Source organism: Hemitrygon akajei, unplaced genomic scaffold (genome assembly GCF_048418815.1).
Source record: "Hemitrygon akajei unplaced genomic scaffold, sHemAka1.3 Scf000049, whole genome shotgun sequence".
Classification (NCBI taxonomy): Eukaryota; Metazoa; Chordata; class Chondrichthyes; order Myliobatiformes; family Dasyatidae; genus Hemitrygon; species Hemitrygon akajei.
The window spans coordinates 5,012,268-5,037,689 of NW_027331935.1; the positions used below are offsets into that span (position 1 = coordinate 5,012,268).

Below are 25,422 nucleotides of genomic sequence, written 5' to 3' on the forward strand. Positions count from 1 at the left end.
CAGAACAAAGACCTACAAACCAGCTCCGGACTGCATGGACACTGCCAGGTACAGCTACACAACTGCCCAGTGCTGCACATCAGGGAAGCGGACAAGTAGAAACCAAACACAGTCCTGCAGGGTCAAACCCTGATGCAACTCAACATGTTGAGGAAGAGGAGGGTATAACTATGGTACAAACATTACCTGATTACGAACCTGTACAAGAATAGTCAGCAGTTAATTTACCAAGACAGTGAACTTTACAACACCTAGACCTTCACTTCTCGGGCACAGTCGTATAGAACTCTGAAACCTGTGTAGTGATCGCACTGACATTTGTACACCCAGCACGGTACTCCACCGGGAAACACTGGTGCAACCCAAGAACTTCAAGAACAGAGGTCTGTTCAACCCTGACACTGGACTGCAATTCATGGCATCACAGGCACAGCTCTTCCCACCACTGAGAACCTCTACAAGGAGAGGGGTCGCAGGAACACAGCATTTACCATCAAGGACCCCCATTTTCCGGTTGATGCCCCATCTCGACAGCGCCAGCAAGAACACATTACAGGAGCGCCCGGTCTCCCGGCAACGGGTTATGGAATAGCTACTCCTCCTGAATGATCAGGCTCTCGAGGCAAAGGGGATAAGTCCAGTTGGTTTATAAAGAACCTACATCAAGTGTTCTACCACTGCAGTTATGGACATCTATTTCATATTTACTGTTATGTATGTTTTTTATTTGTACAATTCATTGCCATTGTCGTGTTTTGTGCTTTGACGTTTTGTCCGCCTTTGTTGTGAACTGTTTTTCATCGATTCCATTGTGTTTCTTCGTATTTACTGTGTATGCCTGCAAGAAAATAAATATGAGGTTGGTAAATGTTGGCACATATGAACTTCGACAACAAATTTACTTTAAACATGTCCAGTGAGGGTAAGTTGAATAACATAGGGATCTTCTCTTTGCAGGGAAGCAGGATGAGAAGTGCCTGAAAGAGGTATACAACATTATAGCAGATAAATCGAGTGAACAGCCAGAGTTATTTCCCAGGGAGGGAGGTGGCTGAAGCAAGGGGGATAATTTCAAAGTGGTTGGAAGAAAGTATTGAATGCAAGTCATATGTCGCGAAACATGTGGAATTTTATCTTGGGGTTGAGGTAGAAGCAGATGAATTCGGGACACTTAAGAGACCTTGCACTGGGGCACAAGCCTTATAATTGATGAATTTCGGTGGGAGAACAGTTTTGATTACAGTCATCCCCAAAGAAGGACGTAATCTTAGGGGATTTTGCTAAAATCAGGACAAACTAATGAACATCTTGCGCCTTGTACTCCTTCCTCACGTCCCTACACCCTATTTGCTCCAGTGCCGATAGCATCTTCTCAGCCCGAAACTAGGACTGTTGACTCTATTCAAACGATGCTTGCTGAGTTCCTTCAGACTGGTGTCTGCGTTGCAGGCTAGTGAGCCTTACTTTAGGCAGGATCTGGGGAGAGTACAAATCGGGTGCAAACTGTGACGGGGTAAGCACACAACAGATCTCTGAGAGTTATTTGAAGCCAAGTGGTTTTGAATTCAAACTGTCTCTGGGAGGAGTGAAAACAAGGTTGCAAGATCTGGGAACATTGGGTAATGAGAGATGTGCACCTGGAGACGGCAATGAAAAAGAATGCATAAGGAACTTTGCTATCCAGTCGAGGTCGACATGACAAACCGATGGATAGTGCAGATGTCCATGGGGTTTCCGTAGCAAGATAGGGAGTAGATTATCAGGCTTTTCTTCCACGCAGATATTGCTGCATCCCAGGTGGGGGCACTGGGACGAATTCGAAGACTGGAGCATCCACCAAAATATATTCAGTCACTAATCCCTTGTTCACATTATTCAGTATTACAACCAGGGAGTCTGATCAATTTAACTCAGAGTTTTTATTCGTGAATTTTATGGTTGTTTGTTTGTTTTTTACATAGTGGACACCCCCTCCCTGCCCCCGGAAAACAAACAGGGAAAATTGTAAAGCATGATAAACTGAAAATTCAAAACCGGAAATGTTCAAAAGTGTTCATGGCCCCTTACTCATACCTAGTTGAATCATCTCTCACAGCCAGTGTACTTTTTGGAAAAGTCTGTTTCAGCTTTACACAACTCCTTGCAAGATTGCCGAGGATGTGCCAGGTGAGCTGCGCAGCGCAAGTGGACAGCAATCCTCAGTTCTTGCCAGAGATTTTGGATTGGGGTAAGGTCGGGACTCTGGCTGAGGCACTCAAGGACAGGCTAACACCTACCATTTCCTTTCTTATGCCTCCCTCCCATCGGAGGGCCATTTATCATTCTCAGTCTACTCAAACAATGCCAGATTATTTTTTTTTTTTGGTTATTGTTATCTCTTCAGCAGTTTGAATGGGGTACGACTGCACAAGCGCGTGGAGGTTGGCCAGTGAGAACAGCGGGAAGAGTTTAAAAGCGAGACAAAGCAGGCGTCGGAGGAGCAGGCGACAGAGTAGGGCGGCTTTGGCTCAATGGGGCTTCGGTGACAAAGGGTCGAGGTCAAACCGGTTATCTGCTTGAAATAAACTCAGAGAGTATGTGTGTGAGGCCGGATTTCTGTGCTCGGTGTCGGATGTGGGAGGTCCTACAGTCTCCCAGCCTCCCGGACGGCCACATCTGCACCAGGTGCGTCGAGCTGCAGCTCCTTAGACACCGCCTTAGGGAACCGGACCCGCAGCTCGATGACCTTCGTCTGGTCAGGTGATGATGGAGAGGAGCTCTCGACAGGTAGTCACCCCGGGACCACAGGGGAGGAAAAAACTGGGTAACAGTCAGGAGAGGGAAAAGAAAGAACCAGGTTCAACAGAGTAACACGGTGGCTGTCCCCTTGACGATAATTATTGCTGCTGGAGTACTGTTGGTGGGGGTGGGGCAGCCTACCTAGGGGAAGCAACAGTGGCCGTACCTCTGGCACAGAGTCAGGCCCTGTGGCTCAGATGGGCAGGGAAAGGAAGAGGATGGCAGCAGTGATAGGGGACGCTATAGTTAGCCGGTCCGATAGGCTATTCCGTGGACGCAGGAAAGAAACGCGGATGGTAATTTGCCTCCCAGGTGCCAAGGTCCGGGATGTTTCTGATCGCGTCCACGATACCTTGAAGTGGGAAGGAGAACAGCCAGATGTCGTGGTACATATTGGTACCAACGACATAGGCAGAAAAGGGGGGAAGGATGTCCTGAAAGAAGACTACAGGCATTTAGAAAAGAAATTGAGAAGCAGGACCTTAAAGGTAGTAATCTCGGGATTACTGCCTGAGCCACGCGACAGTGAGTATAGGAATAGAATTAGGTGGAGGGTAAATGCGTGGCAGGTTTCGAGCAGGGGATAGGGTTTCAGATTTCTTGATTATTGGAACCTCTTCTGGTGCAGGTGTGACATGTATAAAACGGACGGGTTGCACGGGGATCAAAATGGGACCGATATCCTGGCAGGAAGGTTTGCTAAAGCTATTGAGGAGACTTTAAACTAGAATTGCTGGGGGGGTGGGGGGGGGGAACCGAACTGAACTGACGGAGAAAAAGGAAGTTGGCTCACAAATGGAGCAAGTTTGAAGATATTGCGAAATTGGAGATAGGAAGGTGATAGAGAAGTGATGCGCAAAGTCTGATGGTTTGAGATGCGTCTATTTTAATGCGAGGAGTATCATGTATAAAGCGGGTGAGCTCAGAGTGTGGATCAGCACTTAGAGTATGATGTGGCCATTACAGACAATTGGATGGTGGAGGGGCAGGAATGGCGCATTAAAGTGCATAGCTTTAGATGTTTCAGAAAGGATAGGGAGGGAGGCAAACGAGGTAGGGGCGTGGCACTGTTGATCACAGATAGAGGCACGGCTGCAGAAAAGGAGGAAGACATGGAGAGGTTGTCTACAGAGTCTCTGTGGGTGAATGTTACGAACAGAAAGGGGTCAATAACTCTACTGGGTGTTTTTATAGACCACCCAATAGTAACAGGGACATAGAGGAGCAGATAGGGAGGCAGATTCTGGAAAGGAGTAATAATAACAGGGTTGTTCTGGTGGGAGATTTAAATTTCCCAAATATTGATTAGCATCTCCCTGGAGTGAGGGGTTTAGATGGGGTGGAGTTCGTTAGGTGTTCAGGAAGATTTATTGACACAGTATGTAGACAAGTCTACAAGATGAGAGACTGTACTTGATCTGGTATTGGGAAATGAACCTGGTCAAGTGTCAGGTCTTTGAGTGGGAGAGCATTTTGGAAATAGTGATCACAATTCTATCTCCTTTACCATGGCATTGGTAAGGGATAAGAACAGACAAGTTTGGAAAACTTTTCGTTGGAGCGAGGAGAACTATGAGGACATCAGGCAGCAACTTGGAACCATAAATTGGAAATAGATTTTCTCAGGGAAAAGTACGGAAGAAGTGAGGCATATGTTACAACTATATAGCAATGAAAGCACGGAAACAGGCCATCTCGGCCCTTCTAGTCCGTGCAGAACGCTTACGCTCACCTTTTCCCACCGACCTGCACTCAGCCCATAACCCTCATAACCTTTCCTGTCCATATACCTCACCAAATTTGCTTTAAATGACAAAATTGAACCTGCCTATACCACTTCTACTGGAAGCTCGTTCCACACAGCTACCACTCTCTGAGTAAAGAAGTTCCCCCTCGTGTTACCCCTAAACTTCTGCTCCTTAACTCTCAACTCATCTCCTCTTGTTTAAATTTCCCTTACTCTCAATGGAAAAAAGCCTATCTACGTCAACCCTATCTATCCCCTTTAAAATTTTAAATATCTCTATCAAGTCCCCTGTCAACCTTCTACTCTCCAAAGAATAACGACCTAACTTGTTCAACATTTCTCTGTAACTTAGGTGCTGAAACACAGGTAACATTCTAGTAAATCTTTGATTTGTTGACATCGTTCCTTTAATTCCGTGACCAGAACTGTACACAATACTGCAAATTTGGCCTCACCGATGCCTTGTACAGTTTTAACATTACATCCCAACTCCTATACTCAATGTTCTGATTTATAAAGGCCAGCATACCAAAAGCTTTCTTCACCACCCTATCCACATGAGATTCCACCTTCAGAGAACTATGCACCATTATTCCTTGATCACTCTGTTCTACTGCATTCTTCAATGCCGTACCATTTACCATGAATGTCCTATTTTGATTATTCCTACCAAAATGTAGCACCTCACACTTATCAGCATTAAACTCCATCTGCCATCTTTCAGCCCACTCTTCTAACTGGCCTAAATCTCTCTGCAAGCTTTGAAAACCTACTTCATTATCCACATCGCCACCTATCTTGGTATCATCTGCATACTTACTAATCCGATTTACCACCCCATCATCCAGATTATTAATGTATATGACAAACAACATTGGACCCTGTACAAATCCCTGAGGCACAACACTAGTCACCGGCCTCCAACCTGACAAACAGTTATCCACCACTACTCTCTGGCATCTCCCATCCAGCCTCTGTTCAATGCATTTTATTACTTCAATATTAATACATTACGATTAAACATTACTAACTATGCTTCTGTGTGGAACCTTGTCAAAAGCCTTACTGAAGTACATATAGACACATCCACTGTTTTACCCTCGTCAACTTTCCTAGTAACCTCTTCAAAAAATTCAATAAGATTTGTAAAACATGAACTTCCATGCACAAATCCATGTTGGCTGTTACTAATCAGACCCTGTCTATCCAGATAATTATATATACCATCTCTAAAAAATACTTTCCATTAATTTACCCACCACTGACGATAATTGCAAGGTTTACTCTTCGAACCCTTTTTAAACAATGGAGGAACATAAACAGTTCATCAATCCTCTGACACCCCGTCATAGACCGAGTGCAGAGGAGATTTACAAGAATGTTGTCTGAATTGGGGAGCACCCTCTATGAGAATAGGTTGAGTGAATTCGGCTTTTCTTCTTGGAACAACGGAGGATGAGAGGAGACTTGATAGAGGTGTATAAGATAGTGAGAGGATAGTCAGAGACTTTTCTCCAGGGCTGAAATGGCTAGCATGAGAGGGCGTAGTTTTAAGGTGTTTGGAAGTAGGTACAGAGGAAATTTCAGGGGTAAGTATTTTTTTATATATAAACGCAGAGAGTGGTGAGTGGAGTGGAGGCGGCCACGATTGGATCTTTAAAGAGACTGGATGGCTGCATGGAGCTTGGAAAAATAGAGGGTTATGAGTAAATTCCAGATAGTTGTAAGGTAGGGACATGTTTCGCACAGCTTTGTGGGCTGAAAGGCCTATATTGTGCTGTATGTTTTCTATGAAATTTCCATACTATGGAATTTAATTTTATGATTGTTGAGCGATCATTACTAATGCCTCCAGAATCGCCTCAGCTACCTCCTTCAGAGTTCTGGTGAGTAATCCATCTTGAGCGGCTGACTTATCTACCCTGAAAACATTCCGTATCCCAAGCACCTTCTCATTAGTAATCGCAATTACACACAATTATACCTCTTGACTCTCAACTCTTAAACGTACTGCTGCTGTCTTTCAAAGGGAACATAGACGCAAATAGTCACTGAGTTGGTCTGCCATTTCTTTGATCGGCATTATTCCTCCAGAAGCACCATTGTAAGGCGGTCTGCTATCCGTTCTTGCCTCTCCTATACTGGATATTTTTTAAGTTTAGTTTCGTGTTTTATGTTTCTGGCTAGCTTACCCTGATATTTCCTATTTTCTATCCTAACTGAGTTTTCCTTTGTTACATTGTGGATTCAGATGGCTGAGATCAAAGCGGCAGGGTCCAGGACCGAAGGTGAGAATTGACCGGGGAGTTGGACAATTTATGTGCCATGCCAGGGTTAAATGTTCATGTCATCGGAGCTGAAGGCGAGGGACAGACTGTTTCTGCACAGGGCTCCATGAGGTTGACCGTCTTTGCGCTGGTCTGAAGCTAGTGGACTGGTGAATCTGCTGCAGTGATAAGGGACTTAGTGGCTGTCGACTCACTTTCAGGAACTTCAATTCTGAATTTTATTTGCTTACTTTCTTTGTCAGCACAATATCCTTGTTTTCGCGGTTGACGATTTGCTTTGTTAATGGGTTATGTTGAGTTTCTTTGCATTGTTGCTGCCTGTGAGGAGACAAATCACAAGGTTATTTATAGGAAAAAATGTTTTAATAATAAATGTAATTTGAACCTTTGAAGTTTTCTTCTGTCGGTTTTTAACAGCTTCCCAATCCTCTCACCACCCAGTATTTTTTGCAAAATTAAATCCCCCTCCTATGTTTTGCCTCATCCCTCTGTTAAATACTTCTACTTTGAGATGTATCCATCCTGTGCCTGTTGAATCGCTTCCAGAAGTTCAAGCATTGATGTAGGGGCACAGATATCCCAGAAGGTGGAGGAACAGGTACATGCAATGAGGACTCTCAATAGGATATCTACCTTTGTTTAGCCGGGCACGGAACAGAATTTTTTGAAGGACTTAATAAAATATTACTAGTGCCACCTGGTAAGAAGATTCACAAGGATGTTGTCGAAAGGCCTGGACTACAAGGACAGACTTCATTGGCTGGAACATTTCCTCCATCTGAAGCAAACAAAATTAAAGGGTAAAAAACATTAAAGGGATAGCTCAGGAAATTATAGGCCAGTGAGTCTTACTTCAGTGGTTGGTAAGTTGATGTAGAAAATCCCAAGGGGCAGGATTTATGAACATTTGAAGAAGCATAATATGATTAGGAATAGTCAATATGGCTTTGGCAAAGACCCATCTTGCCTTACGAGCCTGATTGAATATTTTGAGGTTGTGACTAAGCACGTTAATGAAGGTAGAACCATAGATGTAGTGTATATGGATTTCAGCAAGGCCTTTCATATGGTACCCCATGCAAGGCTTATTGAGAAAGTATGGATTACGGATTAAAAGGATTACAGGTTTCCTTGCTGCATAAACATCTGAATATGCTGTGGATACCTGGAAACCAATTTTCAGGTCACACTGACAAGAAACATCAGAACCAGAAGAATAGATTTCTCTTGAGCAATGCTATTAGCTGTAAAATTATGAAATATCTCCCTCCCTTTTAGATAGGAAATTGGTGAACCATGGTGGGTGATATTAGGAGAAAGGGCTGACAGTTTGCCCATTGGAAGAGACCAAGAGTTGTACAGCATAGAAACAGGCCTTTCGTCCCCTCACATCTATGAGCACCGTAATGCCCGTGTACAGTGATCCTGCTTTCCTGCATTAGTTACAAATATCTTTCGCAAGAAATATCAGAAAGTACCTGAAATGCGATAGAGTCATAGAATATATAAACATATAAACAGGCATTGCAGCCCACCTAGATTTTCTTATTCTGCCAAGCCCTATCAACTGGTGCTGCATTAGCGCCCTCCATAACCCTCTCACCCATGAATGTATCCAAATTGCCCTTAAATGTTGAAATCATGCCTGAATTCACCTATTCCACTGACAGTTTTCTTCACAATTTCACCACCTTCTGATTGAAGAAGAACTCCCTCATGCTCCCTTTACACATTGCAACTTCCACTCTTAATTTCCAGTTCTATCACACCCAACCTCAGTGGAAAAGTCTGCTTGCATTTACTCGAAGTCTGTGCTTCACAATATTGTGCACCTCAATCAATCTGCCATTTTTCCCCTATGCTCTGGGGAATACCGTACTAATTCATTCAATTTTCCCTATAGATCAGGTCCTCAGATTCTGGCATTCTACTTATAATTCTGTCTGCATTCTTGTAAACTCATTGATATCTCTCCTGTAGTAATGTATTGCGAACTGAACACAATACCTAAAATTAAGCCTCAACAATTTCTTGGGCAACCTACAGACTCCTGCATTCAATACTTTAATTCATGAATGCTTATGTGTCAAAAGATCTCTTAAAATCCTTTTGTATCTCTGATGGTATTATGGATCTGTATTCCCAGATCTGTCTGTTTTCCCACAATTCTTGTGCCTTACCGCACTCTCTACGAGTTCTACTAAAGTTTCTCTTCCCAAGCAGCTCACAATCATCAGCATTAAATTCCATCTGCCATGATTACCACCAGGACAACTCCCTTTGCGAGCTTTGATAACATTTCCCGCTGTCCACTATGTACCGAATCTTGGTGTGATCCACAAATTTGTTTTGACTATCTTAACACATTATCATCCAGATTATTTGTACAGATCAGAAACAACAGCAGACCCAGCTCCAAATACATTACTACATTACATTACTACATTAATACAATACTACATTAAAAGCCACAAGCCTCCAGTGAGAGGAGCAAAATCTACCCCAGTGTCTGGCTTTTCCAGCAAAGCCAATCTCTAAACCAATTTACTACCTCATCCTGAATGCTAAGTGATTCAACATTTTTGATCAACCTACCATACGGAACGCTGTCAAAGAACTTACTAAAGTGCACATAGACACTATCAACTGCCTTTCCTTCATCATGCTTCCTAGTAAAGTCATTGAAGAAATTTATAATCAGGTGGCCCCTCTACTTCCATGAGCAGAAAATTCCACAACTTCACATTTCTCTGGGAGATGTAGATCCTCCTCTTCGCCACCCAAAATCAATTCCTCTGAATCTTGATTCTATGGCCCCAAGTAGTAATCCTACATACCAGTACAACAACATTCCTGTCTCTATCTCATCTACCCATTTCACAATTTTGTATGCTTCCATAACACACCCTCTCATTCTTCCTAGTTTTAGCATGTATCAAATAGCACAGTAGGCCAGGAATACATCTACAGTGTGATGTCCTGCATCTATACATTGCGCTATTATGGACCAGGGTTGCTTATAAGGAGTGCAGTAGAAACATAGAAACAATGAAAACCTACAGCACAATGCAGGCCCTTCAGACCATAATGCTGTGCCGAACATTACCTATTTAGAAATTACCTGGGGTTACATATAGCCCCCTAGTTTTTGAAGCTCCAGGTACCTATCCAGGAGTCTCTTAAAAGACCCTATCGCAACTGTCACTGGCAGCCCATTCCGTGCACTCAGCACTCTCTGCGCTAAAAAAAACACCCTTACATCTCCTCTGTACCTACTTCCATGCACCTTAAAACTGAGCCCTCTCGTGCCAGCCATTTCAGCCCTGAGAAAAAGCCTCTGACTATCTACACGATCAATGCCTATCATCATCTTATACACCTCTATCAGGTCACCTCTCATCCTCTGCCGGTTCAAGGCTGAATTCACTCAACCTGTTCCCATAAGGCATGCTCCCCAATCCAGGCATCGTCCTTGTAAATTTCTTCTCCACATTTTCAATAGTTTCCACATCTTTCCTGCAGTGAGGTGACCAGAACTGAGCATAATACTCTGTGGGGTCTTACCAGTGCCCTATATAACTGTAACACTACCTCTCTGCCATTGAACTGAATCAGATGGCTGATGAATGGTAATGCACCCTATGCCTTCTTCAACAGAGTCAACCTTTAAATGGACAAAGATTGGAACCACAAGATCCATCTGGTACTCCACACTGTCTAGATTCTTATCATTACTATATTCTGCTGTCAGATTAGACCTACGAAATTGAACCACCTTACATTTATCTGGGTTAAAATCCGTCTGCCACTTCCCAGCCCAGTTTGCATCCCATCGATATTCGTTTTAACAGCCCTCCACACTATCCACAACATTCCCAACCATTGTTTCATCAGCAATTTACTAAGCTATCCCATCAGATCTTCATTCAGGTCATTTATAAAAATCACAAAGAGAAGGTGTCCCTGGTTACCGAACTGCATGCATGATTGAGATCCAGGTAAACAGTTTAGATGTAAATCGAGTTGCGAAGGGGAGTGCATATTCTGCAAATGTTTGGAAGGTACAAAATTAGAAGGTACAGTGATATGGATCACCTGGTAAATTAGGTAAGTAAACGCCAGGTAGCATTTAATTTTGTGTGAGGTGATGAATTATGAAAAGTTGAAACAATAATAGACAGTGAGGAAAGCCTATGCAAAATTTGCCCTTCTTAACTGTGGCACAGAACACAAACTTGGAGGAACTTTTAGGAACATTAGATAGACCCTAGCTAGCATTGTGGGCACACTTCTGATGGTACACTTCATTATGGGTATGATTACATTGGAGACAGTCGCAAGGGTGATGCAGGGATCGATGGCTAGAACTTCCCCATTAACATTGAACATTCAGGCATGAAATTTAAGATTAATGTAAAATACTGAGAGATGTAGGTACAGCCACGGTCTTCTATTAGCCATGGAGTAGGGGTCAGAGGTTTTAAGAAGAGAGAGGAAGTGACATGTGAGGGACACTTCTTTCACCCAAATATAGGTGAAACGGGCTGCCAAGGAAGTAGTGGAAATTTGGACAAATAGAAAATATATCCTTCCTCTGGATGAAGAACAAATTCTTGCTCACACCCGTTCATAAACTCTTGCCTCTCTCCTGAAAACTCTCCCCTCTTTTCCGGGACATTTCTATATACCGTTATGTGTGATGAGAAAACCAGATGGATATGGGGTCCAGAGTTGACCCTCCCACCCCCCTCCACCCTGGGAACTATGCTGGGAGAGAGAGAGAGAGAGAGAGAGTGAGAGAGTGAGAGAGTGAGAGAGTGAGAGAGTGAGAGAGTGAGAGAGAGAGAGAGAGAGAGAGAGAGAGTGAGAGAGTGAGAGAGTGAGAGAGTGAGAGAGAGAGAGAGAGAGAGAGAGAGATGATTTATGTATTATGGTTTCTTCACTGATTATTTACCTTTTGCTGCAAGGACACTTCTTTGCTCGTTAACATTCCTGCTGAGACAGCAGGGCGTGGCCAGTTTGATGGATGGCTGATACCCCGTCAGGGGAGATAAAAGACGGGTCTGCTGAGACACTGGGAGACACGCCACGAGACACTGTAAGAGCGTTGTGCACCCACAGGAAGGTGGGGGCTTGGAGGACTGAATCAGGAGATTGGTCACAAAGCTCACAGTGTGATGGCAGGACCGGTGGGGGCTTGTGTGTGTGCCCACTCATGCCAGAGTGATGAGTCCACCACAGAAGAATGGTTTAGCTGAGAACAGAGGGGTCATAACCGAATGACCACGTCAGTGCAACAGAACAAGAAGACAACGGAAGGTTTGCCTGCTGCAGCTGTCTCTCTCTCTCTGGTCACAACAGCAGCTACCTCGACTTAAACTGAACTGAACTGAACTCTGCATTATCTTAAAACTGTTCATTTACCCCTAGACTTTGATAGAGCTTGGTTTTGATTCTTCTTTTTACACTTCTGTATTTATTACTGCTAACCTGTTTTATATGTATATTTGCATTCTTGATACTGTATTACTTAGTTTACTAATAAACACCTTTAGTTACAGTACCACCAGACTCCAACGTATCGTTCCATTTCTGCTGTTTTGGTAACCCGGTTATTCTGGCATTACAGCATTTTGAGGTTTGCATTTGTCCGGCACAGAAGCCATTGATAGTTTATACTGATCACAACCCATTGGTATTTTTGACTAACATGAAGAATAAAAATAGGTGGTTATTAAGTTGCAGTCTATTGTTAGAAGAATTCAATATTAAAATACAACATGTAAAGGGGACTGACAATGTAATTGCTGATTGTTTATCCAGTTGTTAGATTTGAAAGTATATCTGTGTTACTGTTACCTTGACCAGCATCCAGAGCCCCAAACTCTGCCTTGTGCAGACCCGCCTCTGGTTTCTGACCCTGTTCTGTTGAACATCCAACTAATGGTTTCCCATTCTGCTTTCAGTCTTTAGAGGACAGTGGTGTTTTCCAGCAACCCTTTAGAAGCAGGCAAAATGACTCATAATGTGGAAATGACCCGTGAATAAGGAGGTTAAATCCCAATGCCATTCTTCCACAGTGCAGAGATTTGAGGGCCAAAGAACACCTCAGACAGAACTGCAGCCAGCTCGACTACTTCAGTCTGCAGAAAATTCAAGGGAATCCTCTTCACCCACAGAGTGGTGACTGTTTGAAAAACATCTCACAGGGAGAGCAAGCAGTGAACAACAGGGGAGGAATTAAAAGGCCTGTTGAGGAACTGAATCACTTACAGGATCCAGCCAGCCTGAGTAGACTGTCTACTGTACACTAGTTGTGTTATAAATTTACTAAGTACCAGAGACAGAGTTTAAAATACAACTGATTTATTTGTCTCAGATCCAGAATATTAAACACCAGTCCCATTAAAGGTGAATGTACAGCAGAAGAAACTCCTCCCATGCCCAGTGACCAGGGTGCAGAACTGGGTGTGGTGAATAGCAGCAATAATTGCAGAGTTCAGCACCAAGAGTCAGTCTCGAAATTGCATTCAGTAACGGTGATGGACAAATATCCAGCATGCAGCTTATTGAAACTTTCTCCCCAGTGTGAACCCGGTAGTGTGTCACAAGGTTAGATTACTGAGTGAATCCATTCCCACATTCACAGCAGGTGAACGGCCTCTCCACAGTGTGAACTCAAAGATGCACATTTGGTTGAATTGGCTGAGAGAATCTCTTCCTGAAGTCTGAGCAAGAAATCGGTCTCTACCTAGTGTGAACTCGCTGGTGTTTCAGTAGATAGGATGATCGAGTGAATCCCTTTCCACACACTGAGCAAGTGAATGGCCTCTCCCCAGTATGAACTGACTGGTGTGCACGTAGTTCGGATGACCGAGTGAATCCTTTCCCACACTCTGAGCAGGTGAACGGCTTCTCCCCAGTGTGAAGTCGCTGGTGTCTCCGTAGGTGGGATGACTGAGTGAATCCTTTCCCACAGTCTGAGCAGGTGAATGGCCTTTCCCCAGTGTGAACTGGCTGATGTGCCTTCAGTTGAGATGAGTGAGAGAATCCCTTCCCACAGTCTGAGCAGGTGAATGGCCATTTCCCTGTGTGAGTTGACTGGTGTGTCTGTAGGTGAGATGACTGACTGAATCTCTTTCCACAGTCTGAGCAGGTAAACCGCTTCTCCCCAGTGTGAACTTGATGGTGTCTCTGTAGTTGGGATGATCCAGTGAATCCTTTGCCACACTGTGAGCAGGTGAACGGCCTTTCCCCAGTGTGAACTCTCTGATGTACCTTCAGATAGGATGAGCAAGTGAATCGCTTCCCACAGTCTGAGCAGGTGAATGGCCTCACCCCAGTGTGAACTCGCTGATGTACCTTCAGTTGGGATGAGCAAGTGAATCCCTTCCCACAGTCCGAGCAGGTGAATGGTCTCTCCCCAGTGTGAACTCGCTGATGTACCTTCAGTTGGGATGAGCAAGTGAATCCCTTCCCACAGTCCGAGCAGGAGAACGGCCGCTTCCCAGTGTGAACTCGCTGGTGTGCCTTATGTGTGGATGACTGAGTGAATCCTTTCCCACAGTCTGAGCAGGTGAATGGCCACTCCCCAGTATGAACTGACTGGTGTGCAATTAGGTCAGATGACCGACTGAATGCCTTCCCGCAGTCTGAGCAGGTGAACGGCCTCTCGTCAGTGTGAATTTTCTGATGTACCTTCAGTTGTGATGACCGAGTGAATCCCTTCCCACAGTCGGAGCAGGTGAACGGCCTCTCTCCGGTGTGAACTGACTGGTGTGCCTTCAGTTCAGATGAGCGAGTGAATCCCTTCCCACAGTCTGAGCAAGTGAACGGACTCTCTCCAGTGTGAACTGACTGGTGTGCAAGTAGGTCGGATGACCGAATGAATCCCTTCCCACAGTCTGAGCAGGTGAACAGCCTCTCCCCAGTGTGAACTCGCTGATGTACCTTTAGGGTCGATGACCGAATGAATCCCTTCCCACACTCTGAGCAGGTGAATGTCCTCTCCCTGGTGTGAACTCGCTGATGTGCCTTTAAGGTGGATGACCAAATGAATCCCTTCCCACAGTCTGAGCAGGTGAACGGCCATTTCCCTGTGTGGGCTGACTGGTGTCTCAGTAGGTGAGATGACCGATTGAATCCCTTCCCACAGTCTGAGCAGGTGAACGGCCATTTCCCTGTGTGGGCTGACTGGTGTGTCTGAAGGTGAGATGACCGATTGAATCCCTTCCCACAGTCTGAACAGCTGAACCGCCACTTCCCAGTGTGAACGGACTGGTGTCTCTGGAGGGAGGATGATTCAATGAATCCCTTCCCACAGTCTGAGCAGATAAATGGCCTCTCTCTGGTGTGAACTGACTGGTGTCTCAGTAGCTGAGATGACAAAGTGAATCCCTTCCCACAGACTGAGCAGGTGAATGGCCTCACCCCCGAGTGAAATTTCTGATGTAGCTTCAGTTCAGATGAGCAAGTGAATCCCTTCCCACAGTCTGAGCAGGTGAACGGCCTCTCCCCAGTGTGAACTGACTGGTGTCTCTGTAGGTGAGATGACTGAGTGAATCGCTTCCCACACTCTGAGCAGGTAAACGGCCTCTCTCCAGTGTGAACTCGCTGATGTAACTTCAGTTTAGATGAACAAGTGAATCCCTTCCCACAGTCCGAGCAGGTGAACGGCCACTCCCCAGTGTAAACTCGCTGGTGAGCCATTTGGTCAGATGATCGGGTGAATCCTCCCCCACAAAATCAGCAGATGATCAGCCTGTGCCCAGTGTGAATTGACTGGTGTGTCCACAAGTGGGAAGATCAACTGAATCCCTTCTCACAAACAGAACAGGTGAATGGCCTTGTCCAGTGTGAACTTGCTGATGTACCTTCAGTTGAAATGACCAACTGAATCCAGTCCCACTGTCTAAGCAGATGAAGGGGTTCCCCCTTTGTAAAATGATGGGTGTGCCAGTCAGTCAGATGATTGAGTGAACCAGGTGAATGGCCTCTCGTCAGTGTGAATTCTCTGATGTACCTTCAGTTGTGATGACTGAGTGAATCCCTTGCTCCACTTCTTAAGTATCTGGGCAGAGACAGCAAAACTGGTGTGTCGTGTTTGAGATTCCCGTAGACAAATTTCTTGTCATTTTTAACCTGTAAAAAGATTTACAAAATCCATCAGTGGGTGAAGGTCAACATTTCAGATGAGATCACTTGAGTTGCCAAGGTGTGATCTGGCATCACACTGTTACAGTGATGTTCAACACATGTTGGAGAAGTCATCTTCTAACTGGGCACAGTGCTGGTATCTGGAATGACCATCAAATTCTCTGATGCTCCTCCTGTCTCTATAAGAATGGGGCTTTTCTGCCGTCTCCAATCTGTGACCTGGCTCAGTTTGACTCTCTAAATTGGTATTATTCCCAATTCCCACTGAGCTGCATGGGTGCCTGGCCCCACAGTAACTGAAACACTCCCACACACATAGCCGGCAGTGCATTCCACGCACCCACCACTCTCTGTGTAAAAAACCAACCCCTGACATCCTCTTGGTATCTATTTCCAAGCAGCTTAAAACTACGTCCTCTCGTTTTAGCTGTTTCAACACTGGGAAAAACCTCTGGCTATCCGCACGCTTAATGCCCCTCATCATCTTATACTTCTAAAACATGCTCTAAACATAAACAAGGAAATTATGCATTGCTTTGAGGATTTGCTGGAATTATATGGGTATAGATAGGGTAAAGGCAAGCAGCTTTTTCCACTGAGATTATGTGGGTTGGTCATGGGTAAGTAGGGAAGGTGAAAATTTAATGGAAACATTTGGAAAAGCTCTTTACTGAAATGGTCATGAGTGTGTGGAATGAGATGCCAGCACAAGTGGTGAACATGAGCACGGTTTCACCATTTCAAAGAAGTTTGGATGGGAGCCTGGATGGTAGGGGTATGGAGGGCAATAGTCACAGTGGCAGGCAGCTGCATTAGACAGCTTAAATGTTTTTTCAGCAAATAGCCAAATAGCCTGTTTCCATACTGAACTTTCCATGTTTCTATGACAGAGAAGCTAGACAAACTTGTTTGGACTGGAAAAGGTAGGAGTGAGAATGGAGCAGCAATGACTGGAGTTTCTGGGAGCAATTCGGGAGCTGAGTGATAGATACATCCCAAAGAAGTGGAAGCATTTGAAAGGCAGAAGGACACAATTGTGGCTAAAATGAGAAGCCAAAGCATAAATAAAAGCCAAAGAGAGGGCAAACAAAAGAGCAAAAACTATTGAGAAGCATTTAGAAACCAACAGAAGATGACTAAATAACAAGTCAGATGAGCTCAGTGCGTGGAATTATGATTTGTAGTCATCAATGAGTCTTGGTAGCACCCAACTGTCTGAGGCATTCAGAGCAACAAAATATCCGGGGCCTCAATATCTCTTGAAAACCCAGGTTCCCTGCACCAGGTACCTTTTAGCTTTTATTTTGACAGGCACATACAAACTCCACACCCTCAAAATTTCACTTCTGAAGGCCTCCCACTTACCAAGTACTCCTTTGCCAGAAAACAGCCTGTCCCAAACCACACTTGTCAGATCCTTTCTGATACCATCAAAACTGACCTTTCTCCAATTGAGAATCTCTACCCGTGGTCCAGACCTCTCTTTTTCCATATTTACTTTCAATTTCATGGCATTATGATCACTAATTTCTGTCACTAGCTGTGGATCAGTTCCTAACAGCTTATAGTACATTTATACATCAGGAATTCTAGGTACTGATTAAGGGCACATTTGACAAACTCTACCCCATCTATTCTTTTCACAGTATGGGAGTCCCAGTCAATATAAGGAAAGTTAAAATTACTTACTAAAACCTTTGTTTCTTGGCACGGTCTGCAATCTCTCTACAAATTTGTTCCTCTAAATCGCTCAGACTGTTGGGTGCAACCAAGTCCCAATAATGGCTAGAATATAATAATTCCCTGTCCTCAGCTCATCTGGAATCTGGACAGAAGGAATGGAGACAGGCTAACCCCTATTGATATTAATGGATCTGGGGTTGAGAGGGTGAACAACTTTAAGTTCCATGGCACAAACGTCACCAAGGATCTCACATGGTCTGCATTTCATGGCTGTGTTGTGAAAAAAGCACAGCACCTCTTTCACCTCAGATGGTTGAAGAAGTTTGGGATGGGAATCCAAATCCTAAGGACTTTCTACAGGAACACAATTGAGAGCATCCTGACTGGCTGCATCACTGCCTGGTATGGGAACTGTACTTTCCCGAATTGCAAGAACCTTTACTGTAGAGGGAAGAATGGATTAAATTAAATACCGGCAAATTCTGGAAGCAAACATCACACTGTCTGTAAAAAAGCCAAAGATGAAAAGAGGATGGCTTCTACAACAAGATAATGATCCTAAACACACCTCAAAATCCACAATGGACTACCTCAAGAGGTGAAAGCTGAAGGTTTTGTCATGACCCTCACAGTCCCCCGACCTAAACATCATCGAGAATCTGTGGATAGACCTCAAAAGATCAGTGCATGCAAGACAGCTCAAGAATCCACAGAACTAGAAGCCTTTTGCAAAGGAAGAATGGGCGAAAATCCCCTAAACAAGGATTGAAAGACTCTTAGCTGGCTACAGAAAGCGTTTACAAGCTGTGATACTTGCCAAAGGGGGTGTTACTAAGTACTGACCATGCAGGGTGCCCAAACTTTTGCTTCGGGCCCTTTTCCTTTTTTGTTATTTTGAAACTAAAAGATGGAAATAAAAAAGCTTTCTTGCTTAAAATATTAAAGAAATGTGTCATCTTTAACTGATGCCTTTTGGAAATCAGTTCAACTTTTACTCGTTTAACTATACATAGTAACAGAAATTCTGACCAGGGATTCCCAAACTTTTGCATGCCATTGTAATTAAGCAGGCCTCTTTTGAATCGGCTGTCTCCGCCCAGAAGTCTGAGCTGTTACTACAACTAATAATACCACTATGACTGTTGTGAAAATATTGCTAAATAACTCCTCACTATGGACTTACAGAAATAAGCCAGGACAATGGGCCAAAATAAATGAGGAAATCTCTAAAGAACTTGCTATAAAACAGCAGTTCCACTGCACTCATCATTTAAACACAGCAACATAGTGGAACAAGCCAATGGTACTTTGAAAGATAAGTTGGCAAAACTTAAACAAGAAACTGAAATGATCTGGTTGAAGGTTTTACCCTTTGTCCTATTCCAAATGGGAATCACGCCATCAAGTTAGACAGGGCTGTCACCTGCAGAAATTATCTACAGGGAGCCCATGAGAACCCCATGGGGACCCCGACCTTGTTTGCCGCTCCTCCCTGAGAGCTTACCTGCAACATTGGATATGCATACCTTGGGGGAGGAGATGGGAAAATACTTATGCAAATTAACAAAATCTCTCCAAAGCTTGCATTCACAGGTACGACAGGCCTATCGAGAGGACGAAACCCCAACTAAAGGTGACCACTCCACCATCGAGACTGGAGATTTTGTCCTGCTCAAGAACTGGGATAGTCAGAAGTTGGGACTGAGGTGGAGAGGACTGTACCAAGTGCTACTGACAACACCTCCTGCAGTGATGGTGGAAAGGCAGCTCCGGCGGATACATCGAACGGACTGTAAACACGTTACTGGCAGAACTGATAAGGACTGAATAATGTACTGGTTAATGCTGATTTTAATGACCACACCTACGCCAAGCACGTGGAGCGGGGAGCATGTTGGGTAAGTGATGAATTTCCCCAACAGGGTCAGACTACGATCCCCATGTCACTGGTGCCCCTGAATACTGGTGAAGTAAATTCAGTTCCGGTGTTTTCTGATAGCCGTAATGGTAACATTGTCAATTGCACCATATCCAGTCTGGAAGGCGAGACTGGGGATGGTGTTGCTTCGAGGGTTGGAGTCATGGATCTCCTCCACAAGACCCCTCCAAGCTATGGCCGGGGATAAGAGTTACATCTCCAGCAGTGGCCAGTACTACTTGTTGGTGTAACCAGAATGAGAGTGCACCCTATCAAGTGGGAAGTAGTAACTGTACCAAGAATCAAACTTATGATACCCCTGGACCACTAAATGGAGCTTATTGGGTTTGTGGAAATGGGGCCTATCCCTGGCTGTCGGGAGAAAGAACAGGGCAGCGGCATGGAACCACACCCTACCAGACGGGTTCTCGAGGGGGGACGAGGGTTGGAATGGTTGTTGCTACTTGGCCGACCTTGTGCCACACTTGAGGATCCTGGCTCAGCCTCAGATTCACCCCATTGGAACAGGCAACGAAGGGGTATAACAGAATCTGAGAGATTTTGGATGATTGCCTCTCCCTCCTATGGGGTCGCCAGAAATTCCAGGGAAGTAATTAATTTACCAGCCGCTCTAGAAGAACTGGCCAATAATACAGCCGGAGCAGTGACTGACACTCAAGCACAGGTAACTGAGATGATTGCAATTCGCCAAACAGTGCGATAGAATCGGATGGCTCAACACTTTATATTAGCAGAAAAAGGAGGGACCTGTGCTATCATAGGTAAGGAATGCTGTACTTATATCCCTGACGAATCTTCCAATATTACTGACTTGTCTAAACACATAACCCAAGATAATCGGAAAATTCAAGATGTTGGCAGTAAGCTGCACAATTTTGGGACCAGTAAGGCAGGGGGGTGGCCCTGACCCTTCAATATATTCAGGGAATTCTGGGGGTTGTTTTAGCATTTTGGAAGTCTGATTGTATTAATTTTGATTATTGTCTGTATCCTACGGTGCCTTTGGCCATGTTTTGTATCATGTTGTAGAAGCGACAATCTGTTCTGAAAGGTTATCGTGCAATAATAAAAAGGAGTTTTACGGGTATTGGGGGATGTAAGAAATGATTCTTAGACTCTTGTGAATAACGGGTTAAAATTAAGTGCGGTACATGACAATAATAAACGATTCCCCACTTTAACTGTGTGGGAATATTAGACAGACAGAGCATAACCTCTGGAACTCCTGGTGGGAGATTTCACTGAAGTGTACAAATGTTTGAGAAGCCTGGAAAAACAGAAAAGGCTTCCCTCTTGCATTAATTGGGGTATATATCTTGAAACATTGGCTGCACTTCGACAATTTGTAACAGTGGAATGGAGACGATGAAAAAAGAATGCCCACCCACAATGAGGGTACGTGACAGACCTGGATCTCACTCGCTTGTCCGAACAAAAGAAAAATTAAACTGCACAACCACGAGAAACAAACCCGCAGACGGAAGGAACCACAGATGTGACGTCAGGCATGTGTAGGGGAGAGTGGATAGGATTTTTGGTTCCATGCCTCTCTTCCAGGGAAGGTGGGCCCTGCACAGAAGGGACCACAGCAAGAGAGAAGGTTCTTTGGAAACTGAAGAAATGGCTCTGGAAGACTGGAAAATTGCAAAAGTCACTCCACTCTTCAGGAAGGGAGAGAGACAGAAGAAAGGAAACTATAGGCCACTTAGTCTAACAGTGGTTTGAAAGATGTTGGAGTCGATTGTTGAGGATGTGAGTTGGGGACACTTGGAGGCACAAGATAAAATAGGCTGGAGTCAGCATTGTTTCCTCAAGGGAAAATCTTGCCTGATGAATTTGTTGGAATGCTTTGAGAAATAATAAGCAGGGTAGACAAAGGAGAATTGGTTGATGTTGTGTACTTGCATTTTCAGACCTTTGACAAGGTGCCACTAATTAACGAGCTCTGAGCCTGGTTGGGCGGCGATGAGGAAGGGGCTGATCTCGGGTTTGTGTAAATCGAAGGGCGGTTGCAGTGGGAAAGGGTCGGGACCAAGCCAGGCAGCTGGACAGTCTGGGCTGGGAATGTAGGATCAGTTAGTTCTGGTTCCCCAAGCTGTGAGAGTGGATGTGGGTAACAAGGATCTGTTTACGTGTACGGGTGTGGGGTAAATGGTGGGAAAGTTGTGGGGCTACTGGCGGGGTGGAGGGAGGTTGAGGATGTGGGTTATCGGACACAGTGTGACCCGGAAGGATGGGTCCTAGGGAAGATTTAGTTGTAAGCAAAGGAGGATCTGGTCCATTACATCAGACAGCTTTTACGAAGCAACAAATCTCTCTTTATATTAATCAGTCTAATCTAGCTGCTACCATTGTGTTTGTCACAGAGCCCAGAGTCTGGGAACAGCTCGATGGTAGGAAGCAGATGGTGATGATGGGAGGCTGTTTATTGGAGTCAAGGCCCGTGTCTCCTGGAGCTCCCCAGGGTGACACCCATTGCTACTTGTCATCTATGTCAATAATCTGGTTGAGAATGTACAGGGTATGGGTAGTGAGTTTGCAGCAAGTAATTGCAAACAATTACTTCTTTTTGCAAGATAGTAAATATAAACACCCCTCTTTCCCTCTCTACACTCAGAACCAACCAAAAGCTACTTCAGAAGATGCAAGCTCTTCAAATGAGCAAACACTGAGGGAATGTGAGTGACTTTAAAAAGCTGGGATACTGACAGTACATTACAGACCTGGAGTGATTGCAACTGAGTCTGACAGACTTAACTGATACATTCATTCTCACCTCAACTGTTCCCTACTTTATTTTGTACAGTATGTAATGTCTAAAGGACCAGTGTTTGAGTAAATGAGACTCACCAAACTTGCTCCTGACTGAATCAATGGAAACCCTGAGTCCCAGAACCACTGAAACCCAGAAACACTGGGTTTCTCTCCAGTCGGTGCTCTCAGTCCTCGGGCTGGTTCACATGTTGCTGTTCCCTCGTCTTCAGTCGCGGTTTGCTTCCAGTTGTGGGTTTTTATTCAGATAAATCTCTCACCACAGGTCTAACTTTAACAAGAGAGATAAGGAACCATGTTAACAATACAAAGCAGAACAAAATATTCCTGCTCACTGAAATCTAAACAGTGAAGACAAATATAACGATCTCAGTGAACAAATCTGTAATTGTCCTCGCACGTCACAAAACCTGATATGGGATAGGAAGGAGTCATCGTTCAGTCATGGTAAGATATAAGATGCAGGAACAGAATTAGGTGATTTGATCCATCGAGTCTGCTCCACCACTCAACCATGGCTGAGATTTATTCCAACACCATATTCCTGCCTTCCTGCTGTAACCTTGAAGCTACTTAGCAATCATGAGTATATTAACCTCTGCCAAAAACATACTCAAATGGCAGCCTCAAACACCCTCTGCGGCAACAAATTCCACAGATCAGACATCTTTTAGCTGAAGAAATTTTTTCTGGTTTCAGTTTTAAAGGGAAGCATCTTTATTCTGAGACTGTGCTGTCAGATCACAGACTCTCCGTCTAATGGAAACATCCTCTCCATGTCCACTGTATCCAGGCTTTTCAGCATTCGGTAGGTTTACTTAACCACCCCGTCCCCTTTCACCCCTGTCTGAACTCCATTGAGCACAGCCCCATAACCATCAAATGCTCCTCATACATAAAGCCGATGATTCCTGAGATTATTCACGTGAACCTTGTTACCAACAACTGCACTGAACACATTTCCAAGTATAACAGACCATCAGGAAATTTAAACCATTCCAGAGTGAATGTAATAAAAAGAAACCGGAATCATCTGAGTCGCTCAACAGGTAAGGAACTGCTGTGGAGAGAACAAAAAAATTAACGGTTCAGGTTCACAATCTTTTGTCAGAATGGATTCAGAATTTTTCATTTTTAGTGCAGATCTCCAGCAACTTGAGTTTCTGTTTGATTTCCACTGTCTGACAGACAGGTGACAGCGAGGAGGAATTTCCAAACACAGTTCAAACACTGAACCCCCCCAGGTCTATTTCTACTGGTTCAAACACAGAACAGCCCATTTACTCACAGCCTCTCCTTGAGAGGGATGGAATACAAACTCATTCTCTCCTCAGATTAGCAGCATTGCTTCCAAAGGAACTCCAGAAAAAAAACCACTTGATCCCAAACCAGAAATACTCGCTCAACACCTCGTAAACCTGGGCATCTTGATCCCCGGGTCCATGTTACTTGGATCTAAACAGGGGTGCAGTGCTGCCGGAGCTCACCGGAGCGCCACTCCAGCACCTCTGTAAAAAAATCAAAATAAACAAGCGGGGAATTTAACAGCGGCTTGCTTGATAATTATATTATATGATAATTAGTGAATGCAACTGTGCAATACTTTGTTATATTATTAAATTAAGTGTTATATGTTTTATTGTACCAGCATTTACTGAAATGCAGTGATTGGCTATAATCTTCTTAATGTCTTAACTATCACCGTATTTCTGTGGAGCTCTGGAATTCATATATATTTCTTTCATATTTGTTTAGTGTTTGACATTATAAAAAGCCCAATTTGTGTACGTGCTCATCACATGAATGGGGCAAGGAGTCAAGGAAGTTGCCCAGCACATGAAAGGAGCAGGTACACAATTGGGTGTGACATACGAGGGGCGATTGATAGATTCGTGGCCTAAGGTGGAAGGAGTCGATTGTAGAAAAACTAGCAATTTTCCATTATCTGAAACAGAAATACCGCAAAAGTTACTAACTTCAAACTTTCTGCATAATCACTCAAAGAGTTGAACTGAAAGTGCATGTACCGTGAGCTGTATAACTTTAGCCGTTCTAACATAGGCCACAAACTAATCAATCACCGCTCGTACAGCTCTTGCAGCTAAAAGATTGGCATTGCACCCCTGCTCGAGCCGTCCGGCAGAGCTCGGGCCCGGCCCTTTCCCAATGCAACCGGCCCCCAATTTACAGAAATCCGCCGAGATCAGACCCCACTCACCCCCACTCTAGTCGGAGAACACCCCAAAAGCCGCAGTCGGCACTGCGCATGCGTTAAACAGGAGGTTTTCCGCAGCACCACCGGTGGCCGGAGGTCCGTACAGCGACACTAGTGACCGGAGGTCCGTACAGCGACACCAGCGGCCGAAGGTCTGCACATCGCCACTAGTGGCCAGCGGTCCCTGCAGCGCCTCCTGTGATCGGAGGCGTGAGGGACAACGGAGAGGCAAATCACAAACGCGGCAAAGTCTGCAGATAATACACACAAAATGCTGGTGGGACACAGCAGGCCAGACAGCATCTATAAAGAGAAGCACTGCCGACATTTCGGGCCGAATGTCTCTTTCTCTCTGACTTTACACGACTGTCGACCCTTTTCGATAGATGCTGCCGGGACTGCTGAGTTCCGCCAGCATTTTGTGTGTGTTCTTTGAATTTCCAGCATCTGCAGATTTCTTTGTGGTTGCTCTTTAAAGTCTGCAGATGCAGGAAATCCAGAGCAACACAAACAAAATGCTGGCGGAGCTCAGCAGTTCCGGCAGCATCTATCGAAAAGGGTCGACAGTCGTGTAAAGTCAGAGAGGAAGAGAGGGAGTGGGAGGGAGGGAGATTTGTTCACCGGAAAGAGAAATCGATATTCATGCCATCAGGTTGTGGGGGGGGGGGGGGGGGGGGGAGCTACCCAGACGGAATATAAGGTGCAGATCCTGGACCTAGAGGGTGGCCTTAACTTGGCACAGGAGGAGGGGATGGGTTGGCACGTAGAATCGGGTGTCATTCGACGTGTCGAATGAAAATGTTTGGACACCGGGAAGTCCCGCTGGGAGCGGATAGTTCAAAGA

At 44.7% G+C, this 25,422-nt stretch overlaps 1 protein-coding gene and 1 long non-coding RNA gene across 9 annotated transcripts in view; one reads left to right on the forward strand and one right to left on the reverse strand.

Moving 5' to 3' along the window:
• Nucleotides 1-678: 678 nt before the first annotated feature.
• LOC140721019 (uncharacterized) lies at nt 679-24,635 on the reverse strand. Of its 8 annotated transcripts, none has more exons than XR_012097305.1 (5): nt 23,652-23,788; nt 22,442-22,634; nt 12,673-12,811; nt 7,044-7,131; nt 679-838 (listed from the first exon to the last, which is right to left on the reverse strand). XR_012097305.1 is itself a non-coding variant. In XM_073035886.1 (3 exons), exon 3 carries the CDS (start codon nt 15,520-15,522, stop codon nt 13,561-13,563), a length of 1,962 nt encoding a protein of 653 aa, XP_072891987.1. In that variant the 5' UTR covers nt 15,523-15,954; nt 22,442-22,634; nt 24,582-24,635; the 3' UTR covers nt 12,827-13,560. The 8 variants fall into 8 exon arrangements, 4 of the variants coding, with proteins under 4 accessions (XP_072891987.1, XP_072891989.1, XP_072891988.1 ...); XR_012097304.1 differs by lacking the exon at nt 12,673-12,811 and adding an exon at nt 15,836-15,954; XR_012097303.1 differs by lacking the exon at nt 12,673-12,811.
• The window catches only part of LOC140721021 (uncharacterized), a 689,868-nt gene continuing 667,465 nt past the window's right edge, over nt 3,020-25,422 (forward strand). The window contains exon 1 of the long non-coding RNA XR_012097307.1: nt 3,020-3,209. This is a non-coding gene — a long non-coding RNA (uncharacterized lncRNA). The remainder of the gene's footprint in view (nt 3,210-25,422) is intronic.